Below are 17,738 nucleotides of genomic sequence, written 5' to 3' on the forward strand. Positions count from 1 at the left end.
TAGTAATTTATTAACTTATGCCATTCAACAAACAAGTGCTAAAGTTTTTTTTTAATAATGGTGCTAATATTTTTCAGTGTAACCAATGATTTAATGTCTTAATGTTTGTTATTATTGTTTATTTGTTTTTCTAAATAAAAATGTTAAATTTAAAAAAATGCATAATTTGTTTTTTAAATTTCACTTTTCACTTTTATTTTCACTTTACTAATACGTCTCAATTTCGTTGTACCCCGGTGGTACAATGACATGGTACTAGTCTCTTTTGGAGACTAGTACCATGTCATTGTACCACGTGTGATGCACAAGGGAAAAATTATCATTAGATTTCGGCTCATATTTAATTAATGAAACAGAAAATTAAAATAAAATATCAAACAAACACAAAACAATGCTCAGTTTTCTTGATTATATATATTTACACACCCACACAAACACGTATCTACAAGGAAATATTGAACCGGTCGTGCACCATTTGCATCATTTAAGAGATGCTGATGCTGACATGGGAGGAGCTTTGACTCAGAGGCAGTACGCATGCGCATAGCAACCCTTTTATTGCTTACATCTATTGTGAGTCCACAAGAGGCATCGAGCTGAAGGAGTTGTTAGAAAATAACAATCGGTATGTTGTTGTTGTTTTCTTCTTCCAAATTTAAGGTATCATACATCACGATGTTTCCATAATGTGACGGCATACGGCAACGAAGCGGTGCGGCACGTACGGGAACTATTTTCTCTAAATATAATGCCAAATTTAGTTAGCATCAGAAGCTAACAAGCTAACAGATAATTTAAAGGTGTATAAATTAGCCTGTAGTCCATTATAATTTACAGAAAACACGCAGTTGCGTTTGTTCTAATTTCCCATTCTAATGTTTATGTTATGTCTGTATTTACCCGTTAATCGTGTTCTAATGGGACTGTGACGTGAGTAGTGTTTGTGTCGTCTACTGGCTTTATTGTTTTCCATCTAGGAAATGACAAAATAGCAAATTATTGTGCAGCAGAGGAATTTAATTACACACACCCACTTTAGAGGTTAAGCATTTTTGTTTAAAAATAAAGTTATTGACTGCATCGCAGTATTAGTCACACCGATGCCATATATTTAATAATAAGAAACAAGTGTAGCAGATGAAAGATCGTCCCAGGACAATGAACAGTGCCCAAAAGAGGTGAAGAATAGGGTGTGGTCAGAGACGAGTGGGTGGAAACAAGAGTCAGGGGTGATTAATGAAGGGCAAAGAAGAAGGTTAACTAGACGACTGTGGGATCTGCTATAATTTAGGTTTGGAGTCAGCAGCACTGTGGAAAAAACAGGACGTAGAACTAAAGTGTCGAACGTGGCAAGACTTTCATTGAAAGTGATCAGAATGAACAAATAAGCAGATTCTCAGATATAGATTTGGGGGACAGCTAAGAATTAGAAGATTAAAGAGAGATAAAGGACATTCTGATCTCTCCTTGAAAAGTAGTTGAAGTAGAGAGAGAGAGTAGAGAGGTCATCAACTTAATTGTTTTAAAGGGAAAGAATGTTCTTATGCTGCAACAAATATTTATATAAAATTATCTTGGTTGCTTAAAGGTCAGAGAAAGGTTAAAATGTAAGTCATACATCCATTATCCAATTAAAAAATGTATTTTTTCTGGCAACAGCTGCCTTCAACATGACATCACGTGTAAGTCACAGAGCTGCTGCTGCAGCTGCAGCTGCTGCAGCTGCTGCTGCTACTGCTACCAATGGAAAAGAGTCCAAACCTCGAGAGAGAGTCACCCTACATTACCAAATGAGGCAAGAAACCTTTATTTGTTTTTTTAACTAATGTAATGCTACATTGAATTAAAGCAACTGTTCCAAACTAATGTTCTACTTTGCATTTCACAGTGCTTCTCTGAAATCAGAGGTACGAAAGTTAAACCTGATCCATCTTGTGATTTGGCTGCTGGTTGCTGCTCAGGTGACAGTCAGCCACCTCAACCTGGTGCCACACGATGTGGTGTCCAAGCCCTATCAGTGGGAGTACCCATACCTGCTCAGCCTTCTCCCTCTGCTCTTTAGCAGTCTGTCACTTCCAAAAAACAACATCAGCTACTTGGTAATATCCATGATCAGTGCCGGGCTGTTCAATATGGCTCCTCTTATTTATGGCGGGATGGAGATGTTTCCTGTAGCCCAGCAGTTGTACCGTCATGGAAAGGCCTACCGCTTTATTTTTGGCTTCTCTGCAGTGACAGTAATGTACCTGATCATGGTGGTGGCTGTTCAAGTGCATGCTTGGCAGTTATACTACATGAAAAAACTGTTAGACTCATGGTTCAATTCCACAGAAGAGAAGAAGAAGAAATAGTGGAGGGAAGAATTGTGTGAATGTGCAAAGTTATTGTATTTATTTAAAATGTGGTTAACTACACACGTTTTCCAAATATTTAATAAACAATTGAAAATAAAATTTACAATTACCCTTTTTTTCACGTGTTATGTCATTTGTCACTGCCTCGGGATTCCCAATGTAATTGCAGGTGGTCGAAACAGTATTTGATACAATGCTAACAATTGGGAACAACTGTAAGCAACAACGGTTTGGTACAGATAACGTGTTTTCCTGTGGTTATCCCTTGTGTGAACCTTTACTTGGAGAGCACTGAAGATGAATGGGTTGGAGGTATGGTGCTTCATCACAAAGTCAGCCTATCGTCTACTAACTAAAAATACGCCCTCTAGACAAAATGCACATCGGTATATTCATATACTGTAAATGTTGCTCTTTGCTATCTATACGAGTCAGCAAAGACGCACTTTGTTCACATTTTGTGCGGCTGCGCGGACTCAGCGAATGCCACGTCTGTCTGACGTTGTCTGTGTGGATACGCTTCCTGATGCTGGCCCCACTCTGGTTAAGGCTAGCAAGCTCACCCGCTTCATTTTCACTGTTTTGGGACAAAACAAGTGACATTCGTTGTGTTCGAGTTGCAATCTCCAGGTAAATAGTTTTTTTTGTTTCATGCTTCAGCTGTGACATAATTCATAACCATAAACGCAGCCAGCGCTGTTTTGTCGTAGACATTTTGATTGTTCATTGTGCTAACCTGCTAACAGCACCGCTAGCAGAACACTAGCACAAGTTAGCTCGCTAATGTTTTGCGCTAACGCCCAAACAGGTTTAAGGACTGAGCTGTATAGAGTAGTAAGCGATTTGTGATAGATATGTTTATATTAAAAGATCTTATGGTCATAATACGTTTTAATTAATAATGTCACGCTATCTTATCTTAAAAGCACGTCACAATGACTCTCTTCATGCGATTCAATGCCAAAAGTGAAACGAAGGCACAGTTGTCACATTTATAACATACTGTATATAAATAACACAATGACAAAAGAAAAAATGTCGTAGGTTGTTTTTATTTGTAAAGTCTTAATTAATTACATGGTATATGTTAAAGTAATTGATAGTGTAGCGTTAGTGAAGCACTGATGTTATGGGCCACTGACAGATGACTCTGCGTTTAAAAAGTCCTTACGTTTGACTGCAATCATAATTTCACCATAATTAAATTGTAATACCTGGAATGACCTAGTATTCGTTTGATATGTTTTATAGCTGTCACTGAATGATAGACGTTAGCAACTTAAAAATCCTTAGCATCCAGCTAATTATTCATATGGAAAGGACAAGTAACGCTATTTTATTAAATAAAATAAGAAAACCCGCATACGTTTAACAATAATTCCATGTAAACATTCAATGTTTTTTATTTATATTTATGAAAGGTTCCATTTTTATCCATATTTTTAAAGATAAAATAACTTAGAACAGCATTGAACGCTGGATGAAATAACTTAGAACAGCATTGAACGCTGGGATTTATTTGGTACTGTATTAATTCAAAGTCATTTTAGTAATATAATAGGTTAGGGTTAGGGTTTTTTTAATAATCAACCAGTGCAAGTGTTTCATAATAAAAGTTTGTCACATTTATCAAACCGGTTAAAGGAATGGTGGCTGCATTCCATAATGTTTGTAACTTTGTGAGGGTGGAGTTTGATAGTTATGCAAATAGTTACAAAATTGACTTGTGACAGATCAGAAGTGTGAATCACATTATTTTTTTAAACATGTCTTTGACTTAGCTCTATTTCTTCACAGAAACATTGCAAGTTGCTGAAACCAAAGAGTTCTCTACATATTAGCTCTGATTGTCTTATCTAATCAGGTGATATTTTGGGTCAAAGTTTTAAAAGGTTGATGTTTGACTGAAACAGGATGTTCTGACATAAAACCATTAATTGATTTAAATCCCTCGGTAAATTAGTAAAAATATTATAAGTGCTAATTTAATCATGGAGCTGTGTTTAAAAAAACCAACCATTTGTTCAGAGACGGTGCCTCATACCAGTCATATCTCCTTATCTGCTGATACAAGCTTTGGCCTCACAAGAAATGCTTGCTGTCCACATTAATCTGTTCCCTTTGAAAGTTCTGATGACGCTTTAGTGGAATAAACAGGTTTAAGTCTGCATGAAGTCAATGTTTATTTCTCTTATGTTATATAAAACTTTCCTTCTAAATGAAAAGTTCCTTCCTAACAGAATTGAACCCCAAGGAAAACAAGGTTTGCAAACAATATGCAACCATTTTGCTGTTTTTTCTACTAATGAAACTTGTCAATTTAAACATCCAACTTGTTTTTCCTGAATTTGTCTACTCTTCAAACATTAGATCTTTTCCTCTTAAGTTACACCGTGTGCGCTGCAGGCAATGTTGTATTAGTTTGCCAAACTTATTTATTCAGTATCTTCAAATAGTTTATGGGAAAATTCAATGTTATAACAGCACTTTGTGAAATGTTGATTAAACAACTGTAATAGCCTCAAACTGTTAAAACATTGACACAAACAGAGCAGAACCTTCACATTCCAAATGTGCTATTTTTTGTGTAGACTAACTTGCCTCGGACAGTTAAGCGGTGGGAGCTGAACAGGTCAGACTGTACCATGAACGGCCAGCTGGACCTGAGCGGGAAGCTGATCATCAAAGCCCAGCTGGGCGACGACATCAGGCGCATCCCTATCCACAATGAAGACATCACATATGATGAGCTTGTCCTGATGATGCAGCGAGTCTTCCGGGGCAAGTTCCAGAGTAACGATGAAGTTACCATCAAATATAAGGATGAGGGTAAGACAAAGCAAAGGTCAACTGTTGAACATTGGACATTATCAACTCCTTACAAATGACATTCAATGTGAAAAAGTTGATATAGGCAGGTGGAAATAAGAAACGATCATGAATATGTTAATTTTCATCATTATGTTAAATAACATTTATCAAGAGCAGAAAAGCATTAAAACTCAAACTAATAATGATGACTTTAGAGTCTGTCAGTCCTATTGCACTTGCAAAATTAATGCATTGATGCAAAAAAGGTTGTTTTGTTTTTTTTAAAATAAGTTGCCAGACATCAACTAGAGTTGTTTTTCTTTTTACAGACGATGACCTCATTACCATCTTCGACAGCTCTGACCTCTCTTTTGCCATCCAGTGTAGTAGAATACTGAAACTGACCTTGTTTGGTGAGATGTCAACTATTTCTTTTCTGTTTAATCTTCATAGATACACAGCAAACTGTCCTTCAGTTCTATAGTTTCTTTGAAATGCTTAGTGGGTAACGTTTTTAAAATGATAGGCACTGTAAAAAACAAAAAGGTTCCAGAACAGACGTTACTACAGTCCGTCACTGGAGGGCAGTGCAGTTTAAGTTACCACTTACCACAAAGTTCTCTGCTGTCTCTACTCTACAAATTCAGTGTTCATTTATTTTTTTGTTCAAACAAACGTTGTTAACATGTGGTAGATTTTTTTTTTACCCAAGACCGTTTTGGCAGTTTTACTGGTTTGTAATCTTTATTTAAAATATGAACACGCCCAGTAAAGTACACATTTATTTGGTACTGTCTACAAAGTTGGACCTTAAATTCGACAGTTCTCAGGTAAACTAAATAAAGTTTTATACATTTTTCTTTATTCATTAGGAGGGAAGTTTTCCAAAACTGGATGCCCTGCAGAGGCCCTGTGGCATACATAACTTAAATGTTTTAATATCTGACTCTTGAGCTGTTTATTAAGTCTGTAAATGGTCCTTTGGAGCTTTTCGCCTTCCTGCCAGGAAATAAAATTGTGTTAGACATTTAACAGAATGTTAAGTTGAGAAGTTAATGAAGTCAAGAATTTAGATTGATCCTCAAATGCTATACCACATTATGGAGTCCTGGAAATTAATAATGTAATTTGTAAGGACAAGGTGATGACGTTTGCCTGCCCTGCTGTGAGTCAGTTTATCCCAAACTCTGCTCACTGCTATTATTAGCCGCAGAGCTGAGAGACATTTGTTTCTTGTGCTTAGTATGTTTTCACCCTCCTGCCAATCAATTTTGAGTACTCGCTTGTGTTGACATGGCATGACTTCATATGTGAATGATATCTTTGGACATGTGTCAAGAGCGTGAGTTGCAGGGTTTTAATGGCAAACCTCTGACACCATGTAGAGCATGATCAACCCAGACAGAAAAACATGTGTAAAAACTAAATGCCTGGTGGTTCATTTATTCCTTCACAATATATTTACTTGACCGTCAATCACATTTGATTGGAGTAGAAGTTCAAATTGTATTTAATTAAGGGAATACATCAACCTGAAATTCCCTCTTAATGTGTCTCCAAACCAGATAACATGTAAAACTGATAAAAGATTACATTGACAATTCAACTATATGTCAAACCAGTTTAAACCATATGTCAGTAGTTTCAGCCTTATTGTTCAGTGTATAGCAAGTGTTGGTGACATTATGACAGTGAAAAACAAGTGTTTCTGAGAGAACAGTATACCTGTAATCACTTGAGAATCTAGCAGCTCATCTTTCAGAATAAAGCTGTAGAAATTAGGTGTGTCTGGTTTGTTTTATATTGCACCAGAAGTGTTTTATTTTTCAGTTTTTTTGGCAAGGTTTTCTGTCAATACATTCATGGCCTTCCCAGTCGACTAACTCCACAAACGTAGCAAGTAAATTTCCCAGAAGGCCTGTGTGCATATTCAGCTCCCTGCCTGCTAGTCCTTTGGCAAGACACTCGATCCTTTAGTAGCCAATCAATCTGCGGCCACCCAGTGCTGGTCCCAGGCCTAGATAAATGTGGACTGTCGTGTCAAAAACTGCCTCTAGGGCCAATAATTCTATACAGACTACTCACTGCAGAAACACCTAATTCACTTTGACTCCATAAGCTCCAAATAATCATGAACTGCACAGTCTGTACAAACAAAAATATTACTGCAATGTAACACAATGCTGGTTGAGGTTCTGTCACATTAAGATTTTTTTTATTTACTGTGGGAGGTCATCTAACAACATTACCTAAACTATGTTATTATTGCATAATATGAACTACTTGGTATATGTTAGTATGGTTTATTGTACTCTATTCTAGTGTGTTCCTATAGGTTTAAAGAGTTCTATACTTTTGTGGGATTAGTTATGTTTGACTTTTTTTCTCCTCCTCATCTGCTGTATATTATTTGCTGTTTTAGTTAATGGTCAGCCTCGGCCTTTGGAGTCCAGCCAGGTGAAGTACCTACGCAGGGAGCTGATTGAGCTCAGGAATAAAGTCAACAACCTCTTGGATAGTTTGGAGCCGCCCTCAGAGCCTGGCTTAGCTGCTACAGCACCAGAGAGTGGCAAGTACAAATTCTTAGGATCTTTTCCATTTGTTTCAAATGTATCCTTTTTTATTTTTTCCTACAATCTCTTGTAGTACTCATCCAGAGAATAATACATAGTGAAATAAATATGTTGTAATTTTGTTAAATTCATTGCTTCCCCCTTCATTGCTTTTCCCCTTCTCTTGTTTTGTTTATTTATTTATTTATTTTACATTTTTGTGTTTTTTTGTTTCTAGAAGCAGTTGATGGACGCGAAGGCAAAGTAGTGACGGGAGAACCCACAGGGAAACAGGCCACTCCAGTCAGTGCAGCCAGCATGTCGGCATTTGATCCATTAAAAAACCAGGATGAGGTCAACAAGAATGTCATCTCTGCTTTTGGTCTGAGTGAGGACCAGGCCCAAGGTATTACACAGTAACTGCACATTTTAAAAGTATAATCCGTAAGCACAGACAGACATCCAAAGTACAAACATTTATTCTACTTGGATAATGTGTCTGTTATTCACGAAGATAAATGGCAAAAAGTCTGAAGAGTCCCAAAAATTTGGCCACAGGAGCTTCATGCCATAGACCCTGCGTCTCTGTTGTAAAAGAAACTGCTAGATTTAAGGTACGCAAGACATGTGCCAGGGAAAACCATGTGCTCTCCAAAAAGAACATCAGGGCAAAACAACAGTTTGCCAACTAACATATGAACAAAGACCAGGCCTTTTCAATTCATGCACTCCATTAGCAGATAGAGTTGATACAGTCTTGTAGCCACTGAGTCAATAGATGTTTGGTGCAGACCAGAGAAAACATCTTAGGAAAAGGACCTGGTCAGAACATGGAGAATGGAGATGGAAATATTCTACTTTGGAACTGTTTCACAGCCTCATTGATTCAACAATGTACTGTTCATTGTGGAAGAGTTAATGAACACCGAGTGCCTTGATTAGTTTATAAATAGACCTTTCAACAGGACAATCATCTGAGCACATTTGTGATTTAACTTGAGGTGGGCATTTCATGCAAGGAAGACAGAAATAACTTGTTGAAAATGAAAACCTATATGTATGACTGATCAAAAATATCAACAAGCTGATGGCAGAGATGTGATGTGTGCTTATGATAAATGTCTACAATAATTATTTTCTGCTGCGGAGTGCAGTGTTTGTTTCCAAACCCTTTGGTGTACATGTTTTTGTTCTTTATGGATGATACGAAATATCAAACTTTAACCTTATTTATACAGCAGGCTGAAACACAGCTGTTGTTGGCCAAAGTGCTTTGCAGGTTCAGCCAACACAAAAGTGCATATGCAGGCATAGGGAGTCTTTATTCATTTAAGTACTATGTTTCTTCATACTTATCTGCACAAAAACAGGACAGGTCCCAGTCACTCAGATTTCTTCATCGCTGTATAGAAAATGAATTGCCACCACAATACTTAATGCAAAGAAAATATGAATTGTCCAATATGACACTGGGAAACCAAATGCTTTAGCTGCCAACAAGTACTACACCAAGTACTGAAAATTCGGTTACCACTTGGCGTGTGTATTGGCTAGAATGGTGACAGGATATTTCAGTGTATCGATATTGTCTTACTCTCCTTGCTACTACACAGTCATCTTTGACATGGTATAGATACAGTAAAGTCAGGTTCACTATAATGACTGTTGCCTTTTTTCCTGTTGCGCCTAATGCTAATTTTTCTATATTCATATATTGTCATATAGAATGCTTATTTACTCCTTCTCTGTCTCCTCCCGTGCCACCTGAGCAGCACCCCCACCAGTTGCACCGGACGAGCGCTCAGGAACTCCTGACAGCATTGCCTCCTCCTCATCAGCTGCCCAACAGCCAGGAATGCCCCCCCAACCACAGCCTCCCTATCCTGGAGTCCAGCAGGGACCCTCAGCCGGCATGGATGGTGAGAGGAAGAGCTTTTTTTATTTTGAAAAGAATAGATTCACTCATTCATCATGGTAGTGTTGAAATCAACACCATGTAAACAACTGTATCCATTCACTAACATTTGTCTTATTCAGATCCTCCCATATGTGATTTAATTTGAGGTGTTGACTTCAATCTGAAGTCTCAGATAAAGATGAATGATTTCACCATCAGACAGCATATTGGCAAAAACAAACATGACGTATTTGGCCTAGTTCTCTGTGCATACAACCGCTCTGCATGGATGCAGCTCCAGGGTTTGGTTTCCTGTGCCTGTGTGCCATCTTTTTTTTCCATTACCTCTCACTTTAGGGAAACCCCTGGCTCCCATCTCATTTTGTTGTGAAGGTGAAGCATTCTGTGCCGTTAACCACACTGTACTAAGCAGACTGGAATGTTTTCAGCCAGCGGTTTGGCCCAGTTAGATGTGGAGGCCACTGGAGCAAAAAACAAGATGCTTCATATTGCACCCTCTGAGAGCTGTAGCTTGTTCTCAGAGCAGGAACACCTGCAGCTCTAAATATTAGCACACATGTGTGAGATGAATACTCCCATTTTACTGGTGGTTTGTGGTTTGGCCTTGTTGGAGTTACAGGGCCGATCCACTCCTTAACACTACAGTTGGTCCAGGAGAAAGTTTTACTCACTGGTTGTTGACGAGCAACATCATGATGTTGCACACTCCACAAAAACCTGCTCATGCTTCAGTTTTCCTTCCATTACAAAAAGGACAGAGAGAAACAACAGCCTTTGCTGACTAATATGGGACTTGTTCTCCTGTGGTGTTTGATTCTGATGCAGTGATGTAGTGCTGTGATGGTGGAGGTCTAAAGATCAGTCCAAGCTCTGCATGGGTAAAAAACATTGGCAGTCCGGCTCTTCTCACAGCCAAAAATGTCAGGGCTTCTTTTTGTCACTGTTATTTTTGCTCACGCCATAACAACTCTACACAGCGTTTGTGTTGCTGTGTAGCGTTTTAGTTCAAGTTGTTGCCATGCCTTTTTTATTTTCATTACTTTTCTGGAATTAGGAACATTGTTGATTAGCGATGTTGGTGAAAATCCTGTGCTCTGATTTGTTCATAAGTAGACCTTTCAACAGCTCAATGGTCTTAAGAATACTGCCAATTCCAAGTTAGATTCAAACGGAAAAAAAAATAGACTTAGGAATACCATTACTATGATTTGATTTGAAATAGCGCGTTCATGCAACAAAAAAAATGAAGAAAAAAACACCAAAACATTTTGAAACTGAAAAGAGTTACAGCTGTTTTGTTGAAGTTCTTGTCATGCCTTTTTATTTATATAAGATTGTTGCTGATGAGTGTAGCTGATTAAACAAATATCAGACCAGACTGATCGGAATCTTACCAGAAAACCAGAGCTCGTGTCTGGGCTTGATAGAACTAAGCAGTGACTGACCAGCCAAGGATGTGTCTTTGTCTGTTGTAAAATTTAGGATCTCAGAAAACTTTCGTTCACTCACAAACTGCACGGTGGACAGAGATTAATTGTCTCGAGAACTTACTTTGATGGGAGTCATAAAATGAACTGCCAAATTTCATATTATATGTAGATGAAAATAATCTTTTTACATTTAAAAACAGTTTGAAAGACCTGGTTTTTAAGTTGATGTGCCCAATACATTTGTTTGTGTGATGAGTTGTGATGGCCTGCGGCGTCTTCAGACCTGGGATGCACAAAAATATTCTATTTGTCACATCCTTAAGCACCTAAACCTGCCGGGTGGTGCTCTGATTATTGATAAACAACATTTGAAGTTATAGTTTAAGGGCTAAACTCATCAGCTGTCTCTGCTGAATTGTTGGCTGTTGGCAGTGCCCAGCATTTTCCCCGTCAGCGTAAAATCTGTGGCAAACTTGCATCAGGATTACATTGTAAAACAATTACAGTCCGCCATGATGTCATTCAGTGTCATGCTTATACAACTACCGTGGTATAACTGCAGCAACACGCTTTATGCAAAAAACAAACAATGGTCAATGTGGTCAATTTCCGTTGAAATCTTAATATCATTGATACTGTGTGACCATTTTTAACAAAAATAACTATAAAGGGATTCATCTGTATCTAACCTTCCTCAGGAGAGAGTTAAACAAAATGATTGACCTACGGAGATGAGAAAAGTATTGTTATTACACACACTTGCAGCTGTGAGTATTTTCTGTTTTTCAACTTTACTACAGTTTTTAAATACATCCGAGTCCAGCAGTGGACAATGGACATTTTGTCCTCGCTGTATCATTACCTTACAGTTTCCTTCTTCATCTCTTCTTACTTCCAAAGCTGCAGATGGTTGGCGTACAAACTTATAAACTACATCCTGCCCAGTCTCCTCTCCCACTCCACAGCTTTCTTCTTGCATTTCTTCTCTGTCTGGTTGCAGACCGTCAGCGTGGGTTCCCTCAAGGCAAAGTTACAGAAAAACAGTCCATTTATGAGAATTAAAAAATGACATTGCATGAGACTCAGCTTAACATGTGTGGCCTTCTAAAGGTAGCCTTGAGCTCAGTTTAAATGCCATTGTGTTTGTTACCACAGCTAACAAGATACATAAGCACTTGGTAAATATTTCACAGCTGGAGCCTTTAGCAATAAACTAACATCCGGATAATGCAGTAAACGTGCTGACTTAACAGGAGGCCTTTCTGCCCCAGGGTCTTTTATCAGAGGGGCTGATGTAGGTTTGGTGCAAAATGTTTACTTTAAACACAAGATGTTTCTTCTGACCCCATCCTGAGGCCTTCGTAGATGAGGGGACAATGAAATGACATCCAAAAAACGTTTTGCGTCAGAGAACATACTAACTCCTACTTTGATTTTTCATTCCTAAAACAGTGCTGCACTGTCCTGGTTGTAGTCTTGTCCCCAATGCCTGACTGCAGTGGAATTACATGAACTCCCAGGTGAAATGGGTTCTGAAAGAGCCACGCATTCCTCCATCAGTCTTACATAACAGCATGATGTGGAACAGACAGAAGGGAACAGGAGGAGAAGCCAATTTCACACGCATGCCTTTTCACACAATAAACACTATGTTAAAAGTGCTGTCAGAAAGATAACAGATGGTTGCCACATCACTTTAGTATTTTTCAAAAAGATGCCACAAGAGGTACAGAGGGTTTGGGCTAAATATACAGTTGTCAAACGTCTTCTAAGGAAGTGTAGGGTGATTACCCTTTGCTGCTTCAGTGATGCAGAAAATAAGGATAGGAAAATAAGCCAAAAATGTTATGATCACTGCTGTGAGATCTACATGTGTCGCCAACACGTTTCTGGCCTGTTGAAACACAACTGTAAAAAGTTAGGGTTCTCGTTGAGGCCAAAGTGGTAAATTTTTCACTTCCTCAAAGTTGTCATTTAATGCTACAATTAAATTAAAACACATTCCTTAAAGTCATAGAGAATAATCATAATTGACTTTTGTTGTTGTAATTATAGTATCTCTATGTAGTCTTGGAGTTGTTGTTAAGCTCATCCTGAACTGCGTAATAGTTTTTGTGTGTTTTTGACAGATGGACAGAGGCTTTTATTTCCTCATTCTGCATTTAGATTTTCTTTTGCATGAACGTCAACGTCACTGTTTTATGGGCACTTATTGCTTAATCTCTCTTTTTCAATTCCCCATCATTTACCATCATTCCCTTAATAAAACAATCACTGCCTATGTAGGAATTTTACTAGATTTGACTAAAATAGGGAGTTGTTGCAGCCTAATCAAACTCATGTGGCCTCATGTTAGCATTGATTTTAATGTTAAATATCTTGTGTATGTCACAGGGCTGTAAAAGGTGCTTTTATTTAAATGTAGGGTTTTTAGGCTAACCATGAATAAGGTAAAGGCAAGTAAATGTTTACCAAAAAAGCTGAACTGAAGATTAGTTCAGAAAAAAGCTTAAGTTCTGCCTTTACAGGGCAGAATATGTCATCATTAACTTCATCTGCGACAGTAGTTCCTAATGGTCCACATTGTTAACATATTAAAAATTTCAAATAAGCCAACAACAAATGAACTAAGCCATATGTTTAAAATGTGTTGTATTGATCATTTTTGATTATTAGCCACACTATCAAATGAAAGGGATTTTACTAAAGCTTGGTCTCCAAAGCTGTGCGCTTCTCTAGTTCTCTCTACATGTGCTTTTAATGTGTCCTCACTCAGGCTTATTTCCCAGAAGATTTGGGTGCAATATTTAGGCCTTGTTAATGCAGAATGTTCTTCATATATTTGCCAAACGTACAAGCATCCAGTGGAAATTTTAACAAGCACATTAAAATATCAAGGGGAAGAAAAAAAACGTTTCATGTTTTGGAACCATTAAACCACAAAAGGTTGAGCAGTGGCATCAATGTCAAGTAAATGAGCATTGATTAAAATTATTATATTCAGGTGTGGTTAAGGCCTCAGGCACATTTGGCTATTTTTAAAGGAGTGCTATTTAAGGCACATCAGTGAGATGACAGCGCTTCTATACATGATTGTGAATTTCCACCACACGTGTACATAGACCGTGTGGACAGATGACATCATTGGTACAGTGGAACAAGGAGTCACTTTTTGTCTGGAGCAGCTGTTGATGAAGGAAAACCCACGTGCCTTTTTTATAGACACTCAATAGTGGATAAATATGTAGTTAAAAAATGGTGTCTTTCTCTTTGAACCTCTGTTTATATATGATCAGTCTCTGGTCCTGAGTATGTACGTGCTCTATCGTGCCCCAGAGAACTGTGGGCAGTGAGCTTTTAACAACAAATGGTTAAATAAAAAGTATAAGCATCTGCTTTCATTGAAGCAGTTCATTGGTACTGTATTTGTTCCAGATGCACAGGTGTTTTCATTAAGAAACAGACCACAGTCAGCACTTAGTCACTTTATAAGACTTGGTTAGATATCACAACATTATAAGGTTTTTTTTCCTAAACCAAATTGTTATGTAACAGCAGATGTAAACATTATGATTAAATGCACTTGAAAAATGTTCAATGTGGACTGACATTTTTGCAAGAAATGAAGTAATTGCATCCACCTCTTCAGGACACATACTCGGTATTTTTATTTCCCTACTATATATATCTTGTCAGTATCTGGTCTGTGAAAATATCCTCATTACATAGAACTCACACTGAGCTCTTATGGTGTTTATCTTGAGCCCTATGAAATACATGTAATAATCGAGTGCCTGGGACCCACAAAAGTCATTAATATATAGATAAATATATATATAAAAATGTAACATTTGCTGATTATCTGCAGGTGTAGTACATTTGTCTTCTGATGTAGAGGACACTGAGCATGGTGACATGTAGACCAAACAATCATAAATGGGTTGTGGTAAATTTATTATCTTTCCAATAGGGACACAACGATTGTTGAAATGATGAAAGAAACATAACAGAGCTCCAGACTGCAACTATTATTATTAGTGTTGTTTTCCAATCGTCAGTGTTGGAGTTCAACGCTGAGGTCAGGTTACTTATGCGTAAGTGTGAGCCAAGAGTCAGGAATCATAGAAGGTAGAGTTAGTCTGTGGTGTGTTGTCCCTAGAGGTATTGGGAAAAAAAAAAACTTAACAATGAAGTGTTTGTTGCTTTATGTGCTGCCTCAGCTTTGCTCAGACCGTTGATTGTGCAAGTGTTTTTTTTATTTATTTTTTTATAAAATATACCAATAACCAGAGAATCAAAGAAATTGTTGTATATAAGGTTGAACACAGACAAATATAACTAATATCAACTGCTATCATGAACAAAAACACCAGCACATTGAGATTACAATAGGCTGACCTTGGTGTGACCTCACTGATGTGGTGTTCAGTATTAGAAATGCGTTGAGGTGGGGGCTAGATGACTCATGGAAACTACTGCTTCTGACTCATGGAGCGGTAGAACATGATGATGTAATTTGGTTCATCAGTATTGATAAAAACATAAATTGTGTGTTCAGGTCAAGTGTACCAGCCATACCAAGCTCAAGGTGGATACCAACAACCAGGTGCTCCACCTCAGCAGCAGTATGGTATGCAGTATCCTGGTAAGAGTCAACTTAGCCAGTATATAAAAGGGGTGGGGGGCGTAGTTTTTTTCTTTTTTTTTTTATATAAATAAATCTTTCTCCCTCACTCAGCTGGGTATAGCCCTCAGCCTGGAGCTCCTCAGCCTGGCCCTCCACAACAACAACAACAGCCACAGCAGCAGTTTCAGAACTACCCCCCTCCAACCTCCCAGGCTCCTGCCCCAGGTCCAGCTCCAGCCCCAGCTCCAGGCTTCCAAGGTGGCCAGCAAGCGCCCCATCCATCTCAGGGAGCCCAACAGTATCCACCAGGAGCGTTTCCTCCCCAAAACTATTCATCCCAGGCCCCTCAGCCTGCTAACTACAACCTGCCACCCAACTCTCAGCCTGGATCAGCAGGATATCAACCCCGCCAGGGATACAGTGCACCTCCAGCCAGCACTCCACCACCAGGAGCCGCTAACCCATATGCCCGCAACCGCCCCCCATACGGTCAGGGCTACACTCAGCCTGGTCCTGGATACCGGTAAAGGAGGATAGCTGATGCTACTGATCCTCACACACCCTGTAATCTTTACCCTCTATGTGGCTCCAGCTGTTTGGAGTGGATGCAGGAAACACAGTTTACTGCTCTACATTCCCATCTCTAATGAATATCATGTCCAAATATGACACAAGCAACACCCTCTCTACCCCGCCTTGTCTGGTCTGACGGTTAGTGTTCGTATGGTGTCTGTTCAACACACCACTGTGTTCTGACCCTTTTTTTTTTTTTTTTTGCTCTTTCTGTTTTTGTTGACTACCCTCACGTAGCTGTTATCATAATGTCACGTCTGTATGCACTGGGGCTGTCACTAATTATAGCTACTTTAAATTCGAGTTTTGAAAACCATTTGAAGTGCAACTCTCATCTGTTTGAGTAGGAACACTGTTGCTCCTGCTTGTTTATGGGTTAAAAAAAAAAAATCAAACTTACTTTGGCACACCTGACTTAAAGCTAGCATGTTGTTCTACTCTCTGTCAGCGAGCCACCTGTGGGTAGATGCATATGAAAACACCTTTTCTCTTTAGTGTAGCTGGATATATATTAATTCATCTGTGCCTGTGTGTCCTAACTCACTCTACAAAACTCCACCAGGAGCTAGTATGTTGTTCTTCTGTGAAAAGATAAATAAACCTTGTGGGGACATAAAAAAACTACAAAAAACAACATATTTGCAGTTTCAAAATCATAATGCATACGAAAAAGGCTGCTTATTAAACATACTGTTCTTGCTAGCTGGCAACTAATCCCTCACTAAACAGTGCAAGCAAATGGATGCTCTTATTTGTCTTTCTGTTTTAGTAGTGAACTAGTAGTGAAGGACAAGCCAGAAGAACGTTGTGTGAATCAGAGAGGGAATTTTGTAAGAAGGTCTAGCGAGTCATGTAAAATGAGTAAGGCTTGATTTTGTGAAAGGTGGCAGCCCCAGTCTGCACACAGATGGAAAGTCAAAACAAAGTCAGTCTGTTGTTTATTGTTGTTTTCATGGTAACACTTGTGAGTGAGCTCAGAATCCACAGTCTGCTTTGTCAGCAATGAACCATCTCCAACTTCTGCATTCAGTTTACGGTGCATTTGTGCATTTTTAAGACACTATGTAAAAGCAAATCTACCCCCTCTTTATTTGATCAGTTCTTCCACCATGTCGGTATTAATGCTGTGTTAGTAAAATTGCGTCATTTTAGGAACACTAGCTAGGCGGGTGGTTCAGATCCCAGTGTGATGGAGGTTTTCTTTTGTTTAGCTTGTTTTATCACCTCTAAAAAAAGCCTGTTATTTTTCTTTTCTCTGTCACTGGTTTTTACTAATATATATCAAATTCCACCTTCAGAAGAGATTAGTTGTTTATGTATAAACTGTAACATTTTTTCTTGAACCTAATAAATGATTGAGACCCTGCTGGAGACCATTTATCTCCCTGTTATATGTTGTACTTGGCGGTTTTGTGTGTATCTCTCACACTCTCTCTGTGTGTGGTTTGTGAGCCGTGTCTCTGTTAAGTTTGG

The 17,738-nt window shown here is 38.5% G+C and overlaps 2 protein-coding genes across 2 annotated transcripts; both read left to right on the forward strand.

Annotated features, from left to right (window-relative positions):
* Nucleotides 1–521: 521 nt before the first annotated feature.
* jagn1a (jagunal homolog 1a) lies at nucleotides 522–2,470 on the forward strand. The gene is made up of 3 exons (XM_008328194.2): nucleotides 522–625; nucleotides 1,660–1,795; nucleotides 1,889–2,470. The coding sequence occupies exons 2-3, from the start codon at nucleotides 1,671–1,673 to the stop codon at nucleotides 2,349–2,351; spliced, it is 588 nt and encodes a 195-aa protein (XP_008326416.1). The 5' UTR covers nucleotides 522–625; nucleotides 1,660–1,670; the 3' UTR covers nucleotides 2,352–2,470.
* Nucleotides 2,471–2,829: 359 nt separating this feature from the next.
* Nucleotides 2,830–17,636, forward strand: tfg (trafficking from ER to golgi regulator). Its single transcript, XM_008328193.3, has 8 exons — nucleotides 2,830–2,984; nucleotides 4,946–5,183; nucleotides 5,495–5,578; nucleotides 7,588–7,734; nucleotides 7,956–8,123; nucleotides 9,490–9,636; nucleotides 15,624–15,710; nucleotides 15,804–17,636. The coding sequence occupies exons 2-8, from the start codon at nucleotides 5,000–5,002 to the stop codon at nucleotides 16,217–16,219; spliced, it is 1,233 nt and encodes a 410-aa protein (XP_008326415.1). The 5' UTR covers nucleotides 2,830–2,984; nucleotides 4,946–4,999; the 3' UTR covers nucleotides 16,220–17,636.
* The last annotated feature ends 102 nt before the right edge of the window (nucleotides 17,637–17,738 follow it).

This window comes from Cynoglossus semilaevis, chromosome 16 (assembly GCF_000523025.1).
Source record: "Cynoglossus semilaevis isolate Cse_v1.0 chromosome 16, Cse_v1.0, whole genome shotgun sequence".
Taxonomy (NCBI): Eukaryota; Metazoa; Chordata; class Actinopteri; order Pleuronectiformes; family Cynoglossidae; genus Cynoglossus; species Cynoglossus semilaevis.

Bases quoted from the DNA above. Each gene is read 5' to 3' on its own strand.
- jagn1a (XM_008328194.2), top strand. From the start codon at position 1,671: ATGACATCACGTGTAAGTCACAGAGCTGCTGCTGCAGCTGCAGCTGCT. The intron at 1,796-1,888 runs GCAAGAAACCTT...TGCATTTCACAG, and splicing joins ACCCTACATTACCAAATGAG to TGCTTCTCTGAAATCAGAGG.
- tfg (XM_008328193.3), top strand. From the start codon at position 5,000: ATGAACGGCCAGCTGGACCTGAGCGGGAAGCTGATCATCAAAGCCCAG. The intron at 5,184-5,494 runs GTAAGACAAAGC...TTCTTTTTACAG, and splicing joins CATCAAATATAAGGATGAGG to ACGATGACCTCATTACCATC. The intron at 15,711-15,803 runs GTAAGAGTCAAC...TCCCTCACTCAG, and splicing joins GTATGGTATGCAGTATCCTG to CTGGGTATAGCCCTCAGCCT.